This window comes from Halichoerus grypus, chromosome 8 (genome assembly GCF_964656455.1).
Source record: "Halichoerus grypus chromosome 8, mHalGry1.hap1.1, whole genome shotgun sequence".
Taxonomy (NCBI): domain Eukaryota; kingdom Metazoa; phylum Chordata; class Mammalia; order Carnivora; family Phocidae; genus Halichoerus; species Halichoerus grypus.
Window position 1 is genome coordinate 25054061 of NC_135719.1, and position 21771 is coordinate 25075831.

Here is a 21771-nt window from a genome sequence, read left to right on the forward strand (position 1 = left end):
AAATGTAAGGAAGCCAGAATAGCCAAAACAATCTTAAAAAAGAATAAAGAAGTTGGAGATGTCACACTTACGGATTTCAGAACTTACCATAAAACTTGTACATGAATGGTCATAGTAGTATTATTTATAATATCCATAAACTTACCACAAAACAACATTAATTGAGAGTGTGGTGCTGGCATAAGGACAGACATATGGACCAATGGAATAGAATCAAAAGTCCAAAAGTAAACACTTACATTTATGGTCAATTGATTTTGACACAGGTCCCAAGGTAATTCAGTGGTGAAAAGATAGTCCTTAAATAAATTGTTCTGGGACAACTGGATATTCACATGCAAAAGAATGAAGTTGGAGCCCTACATTACATCCTATAAAAAATTAACTCAAAATGGATCCAAGACTTAAATGTAAAAACTAAAACTATAAAACTTTTAGAAGGAAACAGATACAAGCCTTCATGAACCTGGATTAAGCAATGGTTTCTTAGACATGAGGCTGAAAGCACAAGCAACAAAAGAAAAAAAGGATAAATTGGACTTCAATTAAAAAAAAAAAACTTTTGTGCTTCAGAAGATGTGATCAAGAAAGTGAGAAGACAACCCACAGGATGGGAGAAAATATTTACACATCATGTATCTGATAAGGGTCTAGTATCTAATATCCCATATGAAGGACTCTTATAAGTCAACAATAAAAAGACAAATAACCCTATTTAAAAAATGGGCAAAGGATTTGAATAGACATTTCTCCAAAGATGGACACATGGTCACATGCATATACACAGAGGCAGAACATCATGAGTCAATAGAGAAATTCAAGTCAAAAGCACAGCGGAACACCACTCCACGTTCACTAGGATGGTTGAAATAAAAAGGACAGATACTAATGTGTGTTGGTGAGGTTGTGAAAAAGGTAGGACTCTCAGGCATTGCTGGTGGGAATATCAGATGCTGAGGCTGCTCTGGAAAACAGCTGGGCAGTTCCTCAAAAAGTTAAATATTGTGTTACCACATAACTCAGCAACTCCACTACCAGCTTCATACCCAAGAGAACTGAAAACATATATCCATGTAAAAACTTGTACGTGAATGTTCACAGCAGCATTATTTGTAATCTCCATGGAGTAGAAGCAACCCAAGCATCCATCAACTGATGAAGAGATGAACAAATGTGGTCTATCTGTATAAAAGGATACTCTTTAGCCATCAAACAGGAATGAAGTAGAGGCACCTGGGTGGCTTAGCTGGTTAAGCATCTGACTCTTGATTTCGGCTCAGGTCATGATCTCAGGGGTGGGATCGAGCCTCGCATCAGGCTCTGTGCTCAGCAGGGAGTCTGCTTGAGATTCTCTCTCTCCCTTTCCCTCTGCCCTCCCCCCAGCTCATGTGTGCAGTCTCTCTCTCTCTCAAATCAATCAATCAATCAATCTTTTTTTTTTTTTTTAAAAAAAGGAATGAAGTATTGATACTTGCTAAGCATGGATGAACTTTGAAAGCAATATGCTAGATAAAAAAGTCAGACATGAAAGGCCACATATTATAGGATTCTATTTATATGAAATGTCTGTAATAGACAAATCCATAGAGACAGAATGTAGATTGGTGGTTGCCAGGGGATAAGCGATAGGAGAAATGGGAGAGTAACTCACACTGGGTGCAAGTTTCTTTTGAAGTGATGAAAATGTTCTGCAATTCGGTGGTGGTAATACTTGCACCACTTTGTGAATATGACCAAACTACTAAATTGTACACTTTAGAAGAGTAAATTTTAGGGTATATAAATTATCTCAATAAAAACAGCATGAACAGGGGCGCCTGGGTGGCTCAGTCATTAAGCGCCTGCCTTCGGCTCAGGTCATGATCCCAGGGTCCTGGGATGGAGCCCCACATCAGGCTCCCTGCTCAGCAGGAAGCCTGCTTCGCCCTCTCCCTCTGCCACTCCCCCTGCTTGTGTTCCCTCTCTCACTGTCTCTCTCTCTGTCAAATAAATAAATAAAATCTAAAAAAACCAAACAAACACCATGAACAAAATAAAATGCAAATGCCAAATTGGGTGAAAATATTTATGACATATGTCATAGAGAAAGGGGCAATATGTGTAATATGCAATGACTTTCATTTTTTTTTATCTTTTTAAAAGATTTTATTTATTTGAGAGAGAGAGAGAGCACAAGTAGGCGGAGCGGTGGACAGAGTGAGAGGGAGAAACAGGCTCCCTGCTAAGCAAGGAGCCCAATGTGGGACTCGATCCCAGGACTCTGGGATCGTGACCTGAGCCAAAGCAGATGCTTAACCGACTGAGCCACCCAGGCGTCCCTGTAATGACTTTTAACTGTTATGGGAAACTAGATAAAACTCTATTAAAAAGTAGACAAATGATATGAAAAGAAAATTCACAAAAAATATATTAAGGAAATCCACTGAACCTATGAAAAGAGAGGCAATTCCATTGTGCAGATTAAAACTGTATTGAGATGTCACTTCTTGCCTCTCAGATAGGAACTAAATCAAAAGCTTGATGATTCGCTCTTTGGGAAGATGCTGTTGGGGAAACAGCACACTCCGACATTGCTGGTGGGAGTATAAATGGTAGAGGCCCAGGAAAGGCGGTATCCTACAAAACCATCCACACAGGCTCCCTTTGACGGAGCAGTCCCACATCTAGGAATTTACTCTGAAGATACAACTCCAGTAATATAAAAATGTACGTGTGTAACATTATTCATTAGAACATTATCTGTATTTACAAAATATCAGAACTTATCGAAATGCCCAAACAGAAAACAATTTGAGAAAAACACAGTATGTACATAAAATGGATTATTACACTTTTGTACAGATGAATGAACTGCTATAAAGTGACTTCCAGAATATACTGCTAGGTGGAAAAAGCAAACACACACAACAAATAAATAACTTGGTGGGAGGAGGGAGGGACTTTCCTAACAGTAGAATGTCAACTGGTAAACGTGGATGGAATGGCAGAATGGAAAATCACTCATCCGCAACCATCACTGTAAAGAGTCACTTGGGAAAGATTCATCAATGCATACTAAACGTCGAGAAAATGTGAAAAAGGAATGGGATATTTACATGGTTTTAAAATTGTCTACTGAATGCTTACTGGCTGCAAGGGGAACAATAGTTCCCATACAGGGAGGAAACACCGTGATTGGGTGATAAATGTAATGTCACTAATGAAGGACAGGTGGACATCATGTGCCTCCAGATGCACTACCCTAAGAAATACAATATTCTTTTGTAGTATTCTAGCTGGGCATGCATTGTCCAAATCTAGTCATGAGAAAACATCAGCCAACCCATAACTGAGGTACAGTCTAGAAAACGGCTGGGCTGTAGTCTTAAAAAATGTCAATGTCAAAAGAGACAAAGACAAGCTGAGAAACTGTTCTAGACTAAAGACCAGAGGCATAATGACTAAAGGTAACACATGATCCTGGACTGGATCTTGTATTGGAGGGGGAAAAAAATTGTCATAAAGGACAGTATGGGACAACTGACAAAATAGAATATGGCCTCTACCAATGTGAACATTTCTGAATTTGATAACTGTATTGTGATTACCTACGAGACTATCCTTGTTAAGTAATCAGGGATAGAAGGTTACGGTATATTCAAATACTTTCAGATGATTAAAAAATGTAAATGGTTACCAGTCTGTGCATATATATAAGTGCATGTGTATGTGTATGTCTATATAGACAGATAGGGAGAACGAATGTGGCAAAATACTTTAAAATGGTGGATCTGGGGGGGGGGCGCCTGGGTGGCTCAGTTGGTTAAGTGTCCAACTCTTGGTTTCAGCTCAGGGTCACGAGATCGAGCCTGGCATCAGGCTCCACAATCAGCAGAGAATCTGCTTAAGATTCTCTCCCTCTCCCTCTACACTCCCCTCCCCCGCTCTATCAAATAAATAAATAAATCTTTAAAAAAAAATGTGAATCTGTGCCTACAAACAAAAGGCACTACTTAACCCATTTTCCATTCACATAGCACCAAGGGCTCCTAGGAGTGATAAGGCCTAATACACTGGAAGGTAGAATCCCTTTGATGATCCCTGCTTTTAGAAATTCCAATTTCTTTCTCTAAGCCAGTGTTTCCTAAACTATGGCCCAGGGAACACTAGTGTCTCATAGATGTATTTGATCCATCTCTTGATTCTCAATCCACACTGGCATTTTAAATGCACTGTAAAACCATGTGTTAGAGACATGTGTTTAGTTTCAACTTAACAGTTTCCAAATTTATTTAATCACAAACACCTTTTCTAGGAAGACCTATGAATTCTTGTGAGATGTGTGAGATGCTAATATTCTGTGGAACACAGTTTGGGAAATGCTTCTCTAAACCAAATTCAAATCTTTGGAATGGATACTGTTGGGTCTTAGAAGCCACCTATCTTTCATTTCAGTGGATTTTGTTATGGGTAATGACCCTCCCTGGGGGGACTCTGAGCATATTACCACTTGATGCCTTTCTTTGAACTTTAGAAACTGCTACATCAAAGATTGCACGGAGATTTTAAGGGCAGAACTGGATATCGTCAGGAAACATTTAGGAAAACCAGACTAAGGAAAAATTTTTAATTAAATTTGAGATTATATTCTATAACATGGGAGTAAAAAATAGTGTAAAAGAGTTGGCAAGGTCAGTATGAAACTGGTTCAGTTAAGAACAAAGACAAACCAACTTCTGGTGGCAAGGTAAGTCAAAATAACCCTTTGGCAGAATGTCAACCTGAATCAAGAACTATAAAATATTCACATCTTTCTTGCTAGTGGTTTAATGTCTGAAAATTTATACTAGCAAATAATCAAAGAAAAAAGCATTTTGTATAAGAATATTCAGAATTATGGATACTAACAAAACATGGCAAGCCCACTGAGTTTCCGCACTCAGTAAATGGTCCCACCAGCTACACAGTGACCTTAGGCAGAAACCTGGCCCAACGCCGGACGACTCCGCCTCCTTCACTCCCCCAACTCCTAAACCCACTGTTTCTACTCTCTATGCATCTCTCAAGTCTGTCCACGTTCTTTATCCCCGTGACAACACCTGAGTCCAGGTGTCATCATCCTCTACCTGGTCTGCTGCGGCCGTCTCCTGATACCTCCCTGATTACTTCTCTGTCATCCAGTCCATTCTCCATACTACAGAGCGACCCTTCTAGACTGATAATCTCATGATGTCAGTCTCCCTGCTTGAAAACCCTTAACTGCCCTTAGGATGAAGCTCGAATTCCTTAGCATGACTTTCAACACCCTACTTGAATGATACCGAACTACCACCTTCACCATCCCCACTGCCCAGGCAGAGGGAACTTGGTTTGGTTCCCTGAAGTGGAGCTACATCTCACTTTCAGACTTTTGCACATGCTCTTCCCTCTGCCTGGGCTGGTCTTCCTCACCTCTTAGTACTTTGTGAAATAGGTATCTATAATTAAAAACTCAGGAAACAACTGAGGATGTGGAGAAAGGGGAACCCTCTTAACACTGTTGGTGGTGTTGGAAACTGGTGCAGCCACTCTGGAAAACAGTATGGGGTTTCCTCAAAGTTAGAGGAAATAGAGCTACCCTATGACCCAGCAATTGCACTACTGGGTATTTATCCAAATGACACAAAAATAGTGATTCAAAGGTGAACCTGCACCTCAATGTTTATAGCAGCAATGTCCACAATAGCCAAACCATGGACAGAGACCAGATGTCCATTGACAGATGAATGGATAAAGAAGATGTAGGGTATTTATACAATGGAATATTACTCAGCCATCAAAAAGAATGAAATCTTGCCATTTGCAACGATACGGTTGGAACTAGAGGGTATTAGGCTAAGTGAAATAAGTCAATCAGAGAAAGACAAATACCATATGAGTTCACTGATCTGTGGAATTTAAGAAACAAAACAGATGAACATAGGGGAAGGGAAGAAAAAATAAGGTAAAAACAGAGAGGGAGACAAACCATAAGAGACTCTGAACTCTAGGAAACAAACTGAGGGTTGATGGAGGGGAGGTGGCTGGGGGGATGGGGTAACTGTGTGATGGGCATTAAGGAGGACATGTGATGTAATGAGTACTGGGTGTTACATGCAACTGATGAATCACTAAATTCTACCCCAGAAACTAATAATATACTATGTGTTAAAAATTGAATTTAAATTAAAAAATTAAAAAGAATAGGTACCTATGTTTATTACCTTTGCTTCCTCACATCTCACTCACCACACAATCTGGTTTCTGCCTCTTCACTGCCCCAATGTTTCCCTTGACCAAGTCATCAAGGAAAGAAAAAGAAAAAGGAAAGGAAAGAGGGGAATTTTTAAAATCCTGTGTAGCACTATGTATCAGGCACTGTGCTAAGCACTTTATGAATATTCATTCATTTATTCTCCCAACAGCTCTGTGTCCTTCATAACAGCAAAAGGTATCAAAAGACACAGAAGATACCACTTTCACTTTTACTCATGTTTTTCTGCCAAATTCTTCTCTGCTTTCTTTGCCAGGTTACCCTTTTTGACTTGACCAATGAACACTGAAGTTACTTAAGGCTCTGTCATGTCCTTTTCTCTTCTCACTCCATAAACCCGCCCGGTGATCTCATCCTCTCCTAAGGCAACCACTGCATATAAGTAGATGACTTCCTGACCTTTTTCTGAGCTCTAGTCCTGATTATCTGACATTTCCCCTTGTATGGGCATCTCAGACCCGCCATCGAAACCTGAGCTCACCAGCTCTCCATCACCCATCAACACCTGCTCCCCAACCACCACTGTACCTGGCACAAACAGCCACACAGTTGTTCAGGCCAGAAACCCAGGAGTCATCATTGATTCTTCCCCATTCCCTCTTCTCCCCACATCCAATCTATCTCCATACCTCATCAATTCTACCCATCTGCTTTGCTTCATCCTTACTATCATCATGCTTGTCCAAGGTACCATCATCTTTAGCCTTTGCTACTTCAGTAAGTCTCCTAACTGGCCTCCCTACTTCCACTGTTGGCACATTTTCCCTGGTCCATTCTCTTACATACCAGCTAGAAAAATCTTTCTAAAAACAACTGGGTTTGAATTTGGGCTATGCCATTTATTGGCAACGATGGTAGTCCTGGGCATATCACTCAACCTTTCTAATTCTTGACTTCCTTATCTATAAACTGGACATAATACTATGTCACAGGGTGATAGTAATTAAGAGAGATAATCCAGATAGAGTGACAGAATAGGACATTCTAAAAACTGTGCATGGGCGTATACATGGTCCGACAATTTTAAAAAGAAAGAGCAATCCGGGGGCGCCTGCGTGGCTCAGTCGTTAAGCGTCTGCCTTCGGCTCAGGTCATGGTCCCAAGGTCCTGGGATCAAGCCCCGCACTGGGCTCCCTGCTCGGCGGGAAGCCTGCTTCTCCCTCTCCTGCTCCCCCTTCTTGTGTTCCCTCTCTCGCTATGTCTCTGTCAAATAAATAAATAAAATCTTAAAAAAAAAAAAGAGCAATCCAGAACTCTTAGTCCCATGTCATTTCATCTCATTTGAAATAACAAAAATGAGTTCAATTTATATTTTACAATTTTAACAGGGAAAAATTCAGACAAAACAATTTAAAATGTGCTCTTAGCAGATGCTGCAATACAAAAACATTGAACTCACTGTGATGGTTAATTTTATGTGTCATCTTGGCGAGGCCATGGTGCCCAGTTTTTAGGTCAAACACTAGTCTAGATGTTTCTGTGAATGCATTTTGTAGATGTGATTAACATTTACAATCAGACTTGGAGTAAAAGAGTTTGCCCTCAGTGATGTGAGTGGGCCTTAGCCAATCTGTTGAAGGCCTAAAGAGCAAAAAGCCGAGGTTTCCTGGAGAAGACGGAATTCTGTCTACAGACTATAATGCAAAGATCCTGCCTGAGTTTTCAGCTGGCCTGCCTACCCTATGGATTTCAGGCTTGTGTGCCCCACAGCTGTGTCAGCCAATTCCCTAAAATCAATCCCTCTCTCTCTTTCTCTATATATATCCTATTGCTTCCGTGTCTCAGGAGAACCCTGACTGACACACTCACAGAGGACTCCTATGATGATAAAGTAGATCAGCAGCTAACAAATGACAACTCCAAGTGGCTTCAAGTGAAGATTTTAGAGTATAGTAGAAAAGAACCCTAATCAGTTTAATAACATAAGCTCTAAATAGATAAACATGAAAAGATAAAGAACTTCAGAAAATAAGACTTGAATCATGCCACTAATATGAGAAAAGCTGTCTTCAGGGAGTCTCGGGCTATCTGAGAACCATGCACCTGGTAACAGAGGACCCCTATCCCATACTCATCCACTCGGACATCTATATGAAGATGCTTATTGAACATCTACTCCAGGCCAAGTGTTCTTATCCAGAGCAGATAACAAAACCGGGCATTCTCAGAGCTGCTATTCCACTTGTATCTATGAAAAGCACTGGGTCCAGAAGAGCTTTGGTGGCCAGCATATTGCAGCTTACCTGTAGAAAATGGTTGATAGATGCGTCGTGAAGTCCCAGGGCTTGCTCAACACCTGCTAATTCCCTCAATATTGGTACACACTCAAAACTTTTTTCACCTCTACTGATCTCAATATATTCTAAAGCCTCTTGGTAGTGGGGCAGAGCTTCTTTTGGTTTCTTCTGACTTTGATATATCCTAAAAAAAAAAAAAAAATCAAAGAGATTATTTTTTAAATAATTAGAAAACATATAGGTGGGAAAATATATAGATCTGGTGGTTAGGATTTGGCTCTCTGACCCCTGTTGTCCAGGTTCACTTCCTAGCCAGCCAGGATTTTGTTTCCTCCGAAGAGGCAGCAGGGCATGATGATCAAGTGGAAAGACCTTAGAATAACGAGGAAGTTTTGAATCCTGGCTTCACTAGTACCAGATGTGTGAATTTCCAGTTGCTTCACAGCTTTCTCATCTCTAAGTTAAGAATAATAACAGTGCCTACTTTACTGGGTTACAATGAAGATTAAATTAGTTAATACTCATAAAAACACCTAGAACAGTCTCTGACACATAGTAAGTGCTACGTAGGTATTGGTTTAAAGAACATAAAATACTTAACAAACAATAATAGCAACCACACAGGATGCCGAGATGCTGATAACTGATCTGTTGAGAAATTATAGAAATTTCCCAGTATTGGTGAGGGTATAAAGCACTCCCATTAACTGTTAGAATATAATTTGAGCATAAACTTTTCTATATCAAAATTATACATACATAAGTACACACATATTTCTGCTAGTGGCACTTTATTAGTTTATCATAAAGAGATACTCTGGCAGGACAAGAAGATATGTACAAGAATGTTTACCTAAGCACTCTTTGTGATAGTGGAAAAGTACAAAGCACTTAAAATACACAAATAGGAGATCATCAAGCAGATTACAGTAAGTACATCTATACTGTGGAATGCCACATAGCCCTTAAAGTTAATGTTGATCCAGATTTACCAACGTAGAAGTATAAAAGGCAGAATACAAAAATGCTTTGCATAGTATCTCATGCTGGTGAAAATGTTGCATCTAATCTATATATACACATATGCATCAAGAGCTATCTAAATGAACAGTAAAATGTGAGCAATAGTTATCTTTAGGGATTGGTTGTGATTTTACTTTTCTTATTTATGCTTTCTAAATTTCCCAATTTTTTTTCTATAAAATTGTATTACTTTGACATCAGAAAAAATGTTAATTTAAAAATTATAAGTTAAGGTGGCAGTGGGAAAAGATTCTTGTCGCTTTTTGGGATAAAATGCTGTCACATTAAAAAATATATCGCTTTATTTTATTCAGCAAACATAACAGCAGACATTTAAAAACAATCTTCTCTAAAATATTTGTTAAGAAATAGAAACATTTTCTTGCATGGAAAAACTTTATATATAAAATTCATCATGAAAGGTCACCAACCCTTTCTATGTTACCCCTTACTCTAGAATCTTTACTACAAAAAGGTCTTATAATTCCCAACTGCACATCAGTAAATGGAGACATAATGTGAGAAAGTAACTAGGAAACCACAAAAAAATAGGTCTTGTTTGCAACTCAGTCACTGGAATTTTTTCACAACCATTTTTGTTCTCTAATAAATTTCAAAGAAATTGATTGATAGAAGTAAAGATGCTCTTCAGATCTGTGGTTCAGATGGCCACAGTGAAATAAAATCCTGACTGGATAGCTTATGAACTGGGATACCTTCTCTAATTGGAAAGAGGTTTAAAACATGGGAAGCGGTCAGGGATATGTTCCTGGACCAAATAGGGTCCAGGTTGCAGCTTGCAGCAACTCTTCATCTTAGAAAGGAAGAGATAAATAGGTGACTGAGTAATACCAGACTTGCTTTCTGATTCTTACTGAGCTTTGGATGTTGTGAGTAATAATTAGCTTTGTAAGTATCATATTTTATTTTTGAAGAGAAAATCCACTAGCATCTTGGGTGATAGAAAGAGGCTTTGAAACATATGGCTGATAACAAATCACTCAGGCAAAAAATTAGATTCCTGGTAGACAAATGTTTCAGAACAATTGAAAACAGGAGTCGGCAAACCATGGCCTGTATGCTAAATATGCTCACTGTCTATTTTTGTAAATAAAGTTTTATTAGCACACAGCCACGCCCACCTGTTTACGAATTGTCTCTGGCTGCCTTTGAACCACAATGGCAGAGTTGAGTAGTTGCAACAGACACCTACAAAGTCTGAAATATTTATTGTCTGGGCCTTTACAGAAGAAGTTTACTAACCTCTGGTTTAGAATCTAGAGAAAGCTACATACTTTCAAAATGACTTCAGATTTTTTTCCATCTAATTTAGCCTAGAGAACTCCAATAATGCCACAAATATTTGAGCAAAGGAAAAAAAAATCATCATCTTCCTTTCTCATATACAGAAATGATGAAGCCTGTGCCAAGGAAATAACAGGTCTTTTGTCTGCAAGGCTGTAAAAATCATAGAAAGGTAATAAAGCAAATACAAATGTCAAGATGACTTCATTTGAGCAACAGCTTTAAAAGAAAGCAATATTCAAAGCTTAGTAATCAAGCTTATAAATGAAAAAAGTAAACAATAACAAGACATAAGTTAATTCATATAATAACAATTGTTCCTTTCCTGAGATAGAGCATAAAAGAAAAGCATTTGAGTTTGTAATGGTGGAGAACAGGGACAACTTGTAGCCATTTACCTACTCTTAGCCAAAAGCATGGCATATTGCTCCAGGTTAACACACCTTTTCAGGTATCAGAAAGTCATCCTTCAGATACCTGACCCTTGGAGACAATTTTATAAAAAGAACCCAGGATGAGGGGCAGGACCATCAGTTACAAGTATTGCAGCAGGAGTAGAAAACCCAAACTGTAGGTTTTTTTGTTTTTAGGAGAGAGAGAGAGAGTGCAAGCCGCAAAGGGAGACACAGAGAGAAAATTCTAGCAGGCTCCATGCCCAGTGTGGAGGCTGATGCAGGGCTCGATCTCATGAGTCAGATGCTCAACCGACTGAGCTACCCAGATGCCCCCCAAACTGTAGTTGGAGCATCCTTACAGACAAGACTGTACAACCTTGGGCAAAAGCATAATGTCTCTGACCCTTGGTGTCCAATACAGTTGTTGTAGAACCAAGGAAGATGTCTGAAGTGATTTGCAAACTGAGGCAAGTCATACAGATTGGTATTAAGTGCCTATACGTCATCATACCTTTTACCCCTTCCCCTCCCAACCACTAGTCTATACGGAACTGAGCGCTACAGATTCAGGTTGTTCTTCTTTTGAAATGGGCTCCACTGTGGTTTCACACTCACCACATAAGATTTTGGAAAGTCCAAATAATAAGCATAATCAGTCAAACTCATGTGCCAGCTGAGCTTTTAAAGAATTTGAGAATAATTTATTATAGGAATAATACATATTCATCATTAAAAAAAAGATACAGAAAAATTTTATATATATATATATATACATATATATATATATATATATATATATAATTGCAACAACCAAAGATGAGTGCTGTACACCTTGATATATACACTTCGAGATGATTTTCTATGAATATTTTTTTAAATGGATCATAATGTTTTAGAACCTGCTTCTTTCAATTAATCTTATAACAAAGTGTGGCAATGAATGCTATCACATCACTTTTAGTGGCTGAGTGGTGTCATGTCAGATTTAATTGACCACTCATCTTCAAAAATACTATTAGATAGGAAGTTTAAAAAATGTTTTATGGAAAATTTTTACCAATCATATTTCTAATGAGGGACTTGCATCCAGAATATATAAACAACTCTTGCAACAAAATAAAAAGACAATGCAATTTAAATATGAGCAAAGTTTCTAAGTAGTCATTTCTCCAAAGAAGATATACAAATGGTCAATAAGCACATAAGATGTTCATCATCATTAATCATCAAGGAGATGCACATCGAAACTACAGTGAGATACTACTTCATACCCACTAGAACAGTGGCTGTAATAATGATAAAGAAAGATAGTAACAAGTGTTGGCAAGGATGTGGGAAAACTGGAACCCTTACGTAGTGCTGATGGGAATATAAAATGGTGCAGCTACTTTGGAAAATAGTAGCAGTTCCTCAAAAGTTTAAACACAGAATTACAGTATGACCCATTAATTCCACTCCTATGTATATGTCCCCCAAAATGAAGACATGTATCTACATAAAAACTTGTACACAGTGTTCATAACAGTACTATTCATAAGAGTCAAAAAGCCCAAACAACCCAAACGTCCCTGAAGGAATGTACATTCTGAGCAATGAGTAAATAAAATCTGGTATATCCATACAATGGAATATTGCTCAATCATCAAAAGGAAGTACTGATACATGTTAAAGCATGGATGAACCTTAAAAAAAGTATGCCAAAGGAAAAAGGCCAGTTACAAATAACCTAATCTTACACCTAATGGAGCTACAAAAAGAACAACAAATAAAACTTAAAACCAGCAGAAGGATGGAAACAAGATGAGAGCAGAAATAAATGATGCAGAAACTAAAAAAACAACAGAACAAATCAATGAAACCAGGACCTGGTTCTTTGAAAAAAATCAATAAAATTGATAAACCTCTAGCCAGACTTATCAAGAAAAAAAGAGAAAGGACTTGAATAAATAAAATTACAATTGAGAGAGAAGAAATAACAACCAACACCACAGAAATACAAACAATTATAAGAGAATATTATGAAAAACTATATGCCAACAAACTGGACAACCTAGAAGAAATGGATAAATTCCTAGAAACATATAAACTACTGAAACTGAAATAGGAAGAAATAGAAAATTTGAACAGACCCATAACCAGCAATGAAACTGAATCAGTAATCAAAAAACTCCCAACAAACAAAAGTCGAGGACCAGATGGCTTCACAGGAGAATTCTACCAAACATTTAAAGAACAGTTAATACCTATTCTTCTCAAACTATTCCAAAAGGAAGGAAAACTTCCAAATTCATTCTCTGAGGCCAGCATTGCCCTGATGCCAAAACCAGACAGAAGACTCCACCAAAAAAGAGAACTACAGGCCAATATCCCTGATGAACATAGATGCAAAAATCCTCAACAAAATACTAGCAAACCAAATCCAACAACACATTAAAAAATCATTCACCACAATCAAGTAGGATTTATTTCTGAGCTGCAAGGGTGGTTCAATATTCACAAATCAATCAAGTTGACACATCACATCATTAAGAGAAAGGATAAGAACCAGATGATAATTTCAGTAGATTCAGAAAAAAACATGTGACAAAGTATAACATCTACTCATGATAAAAATCATCAATAAAGTAGGTTTAGAGGGAATACAGCTCAACATAATAAAGGCCATATATGAAAAACCCACAACTAGCATCATCACTAATGGAGAAAAACTGAGAGCTTTTCCCCAAAGTCAGGAAAACGACAAGGATGTTCACTATCACCACTTTTATTCAACACAGTACTGGAAGTCCTAGCCATGGGCAATGAGACAACAAAAAGAAATAAAAGGCATCCAAATAAGTAAGGAAGAAGTAAAACCTTCACTATGTGCAGATGATATGATACTGTATATAGAAAACCCAAAGATTCCATCAAAAAACTGCTAGAACTGATGAATTCAGTAAAGTTGCAGGATACAAAATCAATGTACAGAAATTCATTGCATTTCTATACACCAATAATGAAGCCACAGAAGAAGAAATGAAGGAAACAGTCCCATTCACAATTGCACCAAAAATAATAAGATATCAAGGGATAAACCTAAATAAAGAGGTCAAAGACTTGTACTTGAAAACTATAGAATACTGATGAAAGAAACTGAAGACAACACAAAGAAATGGAAAGACATTCCATGCTCATGATTGGAAGAACAAATATTGTTAAAATGTCTATACTGCCCAAAGCAATCTGCACATTTAATGCAATCCCTATCAAAATACCACAGCATTTTTCACAGAAAAAGAACAATCCTAAAATTTGTATGAAACCACAAAAGACCCCAAATAGCCAAAGCATTCTTGAAAAAGAAAAGCAAAGCTGGAGGCATCACAATTTCGGACTTCAAGTTATATTATAAAGCTGTAGTAATCAAAACAGTATGGTATTGGCACAAAAATAGACACATGGATCAATGGAACAGAACAGAAAACCCAGAAATAAACCCACAACTACATGGTCAATTGTTCTTCAACAAAGCAGGAAAGAATATCTAATGGAAGAAAGACAGTCTCTTCAACAAATGGTGTTGGGAAAACTGGACAGCAACATGCAGAAGAATGAAACTGGGGGCACCTGGGTGGCTCAGTTAGTTAAGCGTCTGACTTTTGGTTTCAGCTCAGGTCATGATCTCAGGGTTGTGGGATCAGGCCCCTCACTGGGCTCCGCACTCAGTGCAGAGTCTGCTTAAGACTCTCCCTCTTCCTCTGCCCCTCCCCCTGCTTGTGTGCATGCTCTCTCTAAAATAAATAAATAAATCTTAAAAAAAAAAAAGAGAGAATGAAACTTGACCACTTACTTACACCATATACAAAAATAAATTAAAATGGATTAAAGATGTAAATGTGAGACCCAAAATAAAAAAAATCCTAGAAGAGAACACAGGCAGTGACTTCTTTGACACTGGCTGAAGCAACTTCTTTTCAGTTATGTCTCCTGAGACAAGGGAAACAAAAGCAAAAATAAACTATTGGGACTGCATCAAAATAAAAAGCTTCTGCATGGTGAAGAAAACAATCAACAAAACTAAAAGGCAACCTAGAGAATGGAAGAAGATATTTGCAAATGACATATCCAATAAGGGGTTAGTATCCAAAATATATAAAGAACTTATAAAACTCAACACTCAAAAAATGAATAATCCAATTATAAAATGGGCAGAAGACATGAACAGACATATCTCCAAAGAAGATATACAGAAGGCCAACAGACACATAAAAAGATGTTCACCATCACTCACCATTAGGGAAATACAAATCAAAACCACAATGAGATACCACCTCACACCTGTCAGAATGGCTAAAATCAACAACACAAGAAACAACAGTTGTTGGTGAGGATGTGGAGAAAAAGGAACCCTCGCGCACTGTTGGTAGGAATGCAAGCGGGTGCAGCCATTGTGGAAAACAGTATGGAGGTTCCTCAAAAAGTTAAAAATAGAACTGTCCTACCATCCAGCAATCCCACTACTGGGTATTTACCCAAAGAATACAAAAACACTAATTCAAAGGGATACATGCACCCCTATGTTTATAGTAGCATTAATTACAATAGCCAAATTGTGGAAACAGCCTAAATGTCCATTGATTGATGATCGTGGTGTATATATTAATGGAATATTATTCAGCCATAAAAAAAGAATGAAATCTTGCCATTTGCAATGACATGGATGGAGCTAGAGAGCATAATGAAAATGGTAAGCAAAGTAAGTCAGACAAAGACAAATACCATACGACTGCACTCATAGGTGGAATTTATTTATTTTTTTTAAGATTTTATTTATTCATTTGACAGAGAGAGAGACAGCGAGAGAGGGAACACAAGCAGGGAGAGTGAGAGAGGGAGAAGCAGGCTTCCCGTGGAGCAGGGAGCCCGATGCGGGGCTCAATCCCAGGACCCTGGCATTATGACCTGAGCCGAAGGCAGATGCTTAATGACTGAGCCACCCAGGCGCCCCTCATATGTGGAATTTAAGAAACAAAACAAACGAGCAAAGGGGAAAAAAAAAGAGAAGAGACAAATCAAGAAACAGACTCTTGGGGTTCCTGGCTGGCTTAGCACATAGTGCATGCAACTCTTGATCTTGGGGTTGTAAGTTTGAGCCAAATGGTTGGTGTAGAGATTAGTTTTAAAAAATCTCTGGGTTCCTGGGTGGCTCAGTTGGTTAAGCATCCGCTTTTGGCTCACGTCATGATCCCAGGGCCCTGGGTTGGAGCCATGCATCGGGCTCCCTGCTCAGTGAGGAGTATGTTTCTCCCTCTCCCTCTGCCCTTCCCCCTGCTTGTACTCTCTCTCGCAAATACATAAAAATCTTTAAAATAAAAAAATTTTAATTGTTTTTTAGAGATTTAAAAAAAAACCAGACTCTTAACTCTAGAGAACAAACTGATGGTTGCCAGGGGGGAGGTGAGGGGGGGATGGTTAAAGTAGGTGATGGGTAGAAGGAGTGCGCTTGTTGTGATGAGCACCGGCTGATATATGGAAGTGTTGAATCACTCTACTATACACCTGAAACTAACACTGTGTTAAAAAAAGAAAATGGCAAAAAAAAAAAAAAAAAAGCCAAGTCACAAAAGGCCACACATTGTATGATTCCATGTAAATAAAATGTCCCAAATAGGCAATTCCACAGAGACAGAAAATAGATTAGTAGTTGTCAGGGGCTGGGGGAACATGGTAATAGAGATTGTTAATGGGATGAAAAAGTCAAAATGATTGTGGTAATGCTTGCACAACTCTTGTCAATATACTGAAAACCACTGAATTGTGTATTTCAATTGGGTAAATTGTATGGTATGTTAATTACAGCTCAATAAATCTGTCCTTTAAAAAAGTTTGTGAACATTTGGAAGCAAAACTAAATATAGATGAGATTTAGCGGTACCCGTAAAACTAGTAATTTTTGTTTAAAAAATAATTGTAGTAATGTTAAACAAAAATCAAAATATTTTTCTCTTAATACCATTCTTGAGCCAGTCAAAGCTAACCAGCACAAAGCAGGTCAGAAAAAGATGTGTGCTTTGGCTTTAAATTGGTCCTGCATGATTAGGCGATCCTACCCATCTGTTTTAGGGCAGAGGATTAGGAGAGCAGAGAATGCTGTGGGTCCTGATGCACCTGACACTCAGCAATGGGCATTCCCAAGGGGAGGCCATAAATTGGGCTTGGACACTGAGCTCTGGCTTTACTCTAATCTTTCAGAGCTGTAAGCATATTTCCTGATGAGCTCTAAGGCTAGGGTCTCCTGGGGGAATGCCTAGGTCTATGAAAAGTATAATCCTAATGAGAAAGCAGGAAATTCATGGAAAGAAAAGCCAGAGAAAATCATTCCTAACATTGTATTCTGGTAAATACTCTGTAAGCTTAAATATGTTCATATATTTCTTATTATGACCTCTGCAGAATGCAGATATGGAAGAATCCAGAAACTGGTGATAAACCCAGAATCTTTTTCCTTTGGCTGATTGTGTCAAGCCAATAAACTGAGGTTAAGGAAATTAGTTTGAGGACCGGTGAGTCATAGAAGAAAGATAAGTTCTATATAGCTTCCAAAGTTACCCAGATGAGCGGAATTCAGAGTGTGTCAAAGATGGGCTAGAATAGAAAGGCCAATCCCCCAGCCAAGTCAGTGCTGCCCCCCAGGCCATCTGGGGCACGGTTTTGGAGCGTTGGTCCAGCAGTAAGGAGCTCAAACTCCTGCCTGCAGGGCCTGATTCTGCACCCACAGCCTCCTGCTCCTTCCTCTGTGCCTAAGTTCTAATGGACACTTGCCCAAGGGGACAAATGATAGTTTCGGTTCAGCCCATGCTCTGCAGAATGAGCTGTGCACTTAGATACAAGGCTATCTTTGCCTGGAAGAGAGGGCACCCTTTCCAATTCTCACAAAGACTCTGTCCCTCATCCAACCATGTACAACGGTGGCACAGAGGTGACAGTGACTTTGCTGGGACTGGAGTTTCCCTGGACTTGATGAGTTCAGATGACTCTTGAATGTCACCTAAACCTTCCCCTCTGGCTTCCCTGATGCCAGCCTCCTTTCAGCTCCTTCTTTGTGTCTCGTGGCTCTTTCCCCTGGGTGTTTGCTGGACCTTCTAGCTGGAATGTTCTTTCTTTCTTCCATCTCTGCCTGGCAAACTTCCATTCATCTTCCTAACTACTGTTCCTCTTTTAGTTTTAGCTTAGCAGTCTCCTCCTTTAGGAAGGCTTCCCTGACAAGGGCCAGGACAAGAGTGGGACCAGAGAGACACCTAGGACATATCATTTAAGGTGGCACTCACTCTCAGGGGCAGGAGAGTGTAGGGTGGGCGTCTGAGAGTGAGTGCCTCCTTAAATGGTGTGGCTTGGGCACTTGGCTTTCTCATCTTAATCCCTGCTCTGTTGCCTGATACCCCAGTCTAGGTTGGGTGCCTCCAGGAACACCTGACTGCGCTCCCATGGAGCTGTGAACCTTCCCTGCTCAGGAAACATCCCCTATGCTATAGTATAAGTGCCTGGTAACTCGGTGCCAATCCTTTAAGTGCTGGGCTCTATGAAGGTAGGGTCCAAGGCTGCCTCATTGGTCTTGGCAGCCCAGCACCTTGCAGTATCTGACACAAAGTGCATGCCAGCTGCCTGATGGAAGGAAGGAGGAGAAGCTGAGGAGGGAGGGAGGAAGAAACAACCTACAAATACAAATCCATTAGCTTAGAGACTCTGAGGCTATAGTTCATAACTGAATTTTCATAGATTCCAGAATAAAGTTTAGGACAAAAATCTTCACACACACACACACACACAAAAGCACATGTTTTCACATTGATTTGGTAGCAAGAATATTATAGACTACTGATCTAATTAAAGATTGGGGAAGTTGTTGATATTTTATAAAAGGTGGAATAAAAGAAACCTTGTAGGAACCTAATAGGGCTTGAATAGTATCCTCCCACCCAAATTTGTATGTTCAAGTCCTCACCTCCAGTACTTGAGAATGTGACTTTATTTGGGAATAAGGTTATTGTAGATATAATTAGTTAAATTAAGAAGATGTCATACTAGAGTAGGGGGACCGCTAATCCAAAATGACTGATGTCCTTACAAAAAGGACACAAAGAGGGGGGGCGGAGCAAGATGGCGGAGGAGTAGGAGACCTGGATTTCGTCTCCTCCCAGGAATTCAGCTGGATAGGGATCAAACCATTCTGAACACCTACAAACTCAACAGGAGATCAAAGAAAAGAAGAGCAACAACTCTCTGAACAGAAAAGCGACCACTTTCTGGAAGGTAGGACGTGCGGAGAAGTGAATCCGAGGCGATATTCGGGAGGATAGACGGCGGGGGAGGGGCCTCCATCGGCGGCTTCTGGCAAGTGATAGAGCCACGGAGCACAAAGTCGGAACTTTTAGAAGTCTGCTCCGCTGAGGGACGGCACTCTGGTGGCGAAGTGGGGGGTGGAACCCTCGCGGGACAGTGTGGTCTCAGGACCCTCGGGGTCACAGAAAGACCGGGGGTGCCTGAGTGCGGCAGAGCTCCCAGGTATCGGAGCAGGGAAGCCGGCTGCAGAGACGGAGCCCAGGCGCGGGCTCTCAGCTCGGGGTTGCCATAAACCGTGATCCGCGGCACAGTCGGGCCACTGCTCCTCCAGCAGGGACCCAACAAGCGGCAGATCCGGGGAGACTCACCTTCTTCCCCCGGGAGGAGAGGTGCGGGAGCGCACCGCGGGGATCTGCTGGGCTTGGAGACTCCACCCGGGGTCGGGTGCCAGATAGAAAGGCGCGGTCACAGGCCGGATGAGCGCGGAGTGCGGCGGGAGACCGGGGAGACGGGAGTGACTGATGGCTTTTCTCTGGGGGCTCGCTGAGGAGCGGGACCCCGAGTTCTCGGCTCCTCCGGGGCGGAGACTGGGAGGCCACCATTTTCACTCTCCGCCTCCAAACCTGTACGGAGAGCTTGCAGGGAACAAAAGCTCCGGAGAGCAAACCCGAGCAGATTACTTAGCCCGGACCGGCAAGGGCGGGGCAATTTTGCCTCCGGCAAAGCCATTTGGGAACCACGGCAACAGGCCCCTCCCCCAGAAGATCAGCGAGAACAGCCAGCCAAGACCAAGTTTACCGATCAATGAGAACGGCAGAACTCCAGCGCTAGGGGAACACTGCACATAGAATTCATGGCTTTTTTACCATGATTCTTTAGTCTTTCAAAGTTAATTATTTTTTTTAACTGTCTTTTTTTCTTTTTTCCTTTTTTCTTTTTTTTTGAATTTTTCTTTTTCCCTTTTTCAACCAACATCTTATCAATCCCTTTTTTAAAAAAAAAAACATTTTTATTTTTCATTTTTAAAGTCATATTCTATCCCTTCATAGTAGTTACCCGTATTTTTGGCATATATATATAAGTTGTTCTCTCTTTAAAATCTTGAGATAGTTTCTTCTAACAGATCAAAATATACTCTAAATCTCTAGTGTATGGTTTTTTTCTACCCCCCTGCCTGATCACATTCTCTCCCTTTTTTCTTTCTTTTTTTTTTTTTTAATCCTCTTCTTTCTTTTTTCAAACAACTTATCAAATCCTTTTTAAAAATTTTTTATAATTTCATTCTTTACAGTCATATTCCATCCCTTCATCATATCAACCCTTATTTTTGTACATATATAAGTTTTTCTTTCTTTAAAATTTTGGGAGGGACTTTCTTGTAACAGACCAAAATACACCCAAAATCTAGTGTGTGGCACTGATCTATAATCCAGCCTGATCATATTTGATCACATTCTGTTTTTGTTTTGTTTTGTTTTGTTCTGCTTTTGTTTGTTTTTATCTTTATCTTTTTCTTTTTTCTTTTTTTCTTTCCTTTTATTTTTTCTCTCTTTCCCTTTCTTTTCCCACTGCTTCAGGTCTTTTCTGATTTGTTTAGAGTATATTTTCTGGGGACGTTGTTACCCTGCTAGCATTTTGTTCTCTCATTAATCTATTCTCCTCTGCACAAAATGACAAGACGGAAAAAATCACCTCAACAAAAAGAACAAGAGGTAGTACCGACTGCCAGGGACCTACTCAATACGGACATTAGTACGATGTCAGATCTAGAGTTCAGAATCATCACTTTAAAGATACTAGCTGGGCTTGAAAAAAACATGGAAGTTATTAGAGAAACCCTTTCTGGAGAAGTAAAAGAACTAAAATCGAACCAAGTAGAAATCAAAAAGGCTATTAATGAGGTGCAATCAAATATGGGGGCACTAACTGCTAGGATAAATGAGGCAGAAGAAAGAATCAGTGAGATAGAAGACCAAATGATGGAAAATAAAGAAGCTGAGAAAAAGAGAGATAAACAACTACTGGATCACGAGGGCAGAATTCGAGAGATAAACGATACCATAAGACGAAACAACATTAGAATAATTGGGATCCCAGAAGAAGAAGAAAGAGAGAGAGGTGCAGAAGGTATAATGGAGCAAATTATAGCAGAGAACTTCCCTAATTTGGGGAAGGAAACAGGCATCAAAATCCAGGAAGCACAGAGAACCCCTCTCAA

At 39.6% G+C, this 21771-nt stretch overlaps 1 protein-coding gene across 6 annotated transcripts in view; it reads right to left on the bottom strand.

Moving 5' to 3' along the window:
- Window positions 1-21771, bottom strand: part of TTC23 (tetratricopeptide repeat domain 23) — a 101165-nt gene that overhangs the window by 41983 nt on the left and 37411 nt on the right. For all 6 annotated transcript variants that reach the window (XM_078078947.1, XM_078078942.1, XM_078078943.1 and 3 more), the window contains one exon: window positions 8515-8692. In XM_078078947.1, coding sequence (XP_077935073.1) covers window positions 8515-8692 — 178 coding nt within the window. The remainder of the gene's footprint in view (window positions 1-8514; window positions 8693-21771) is intronic.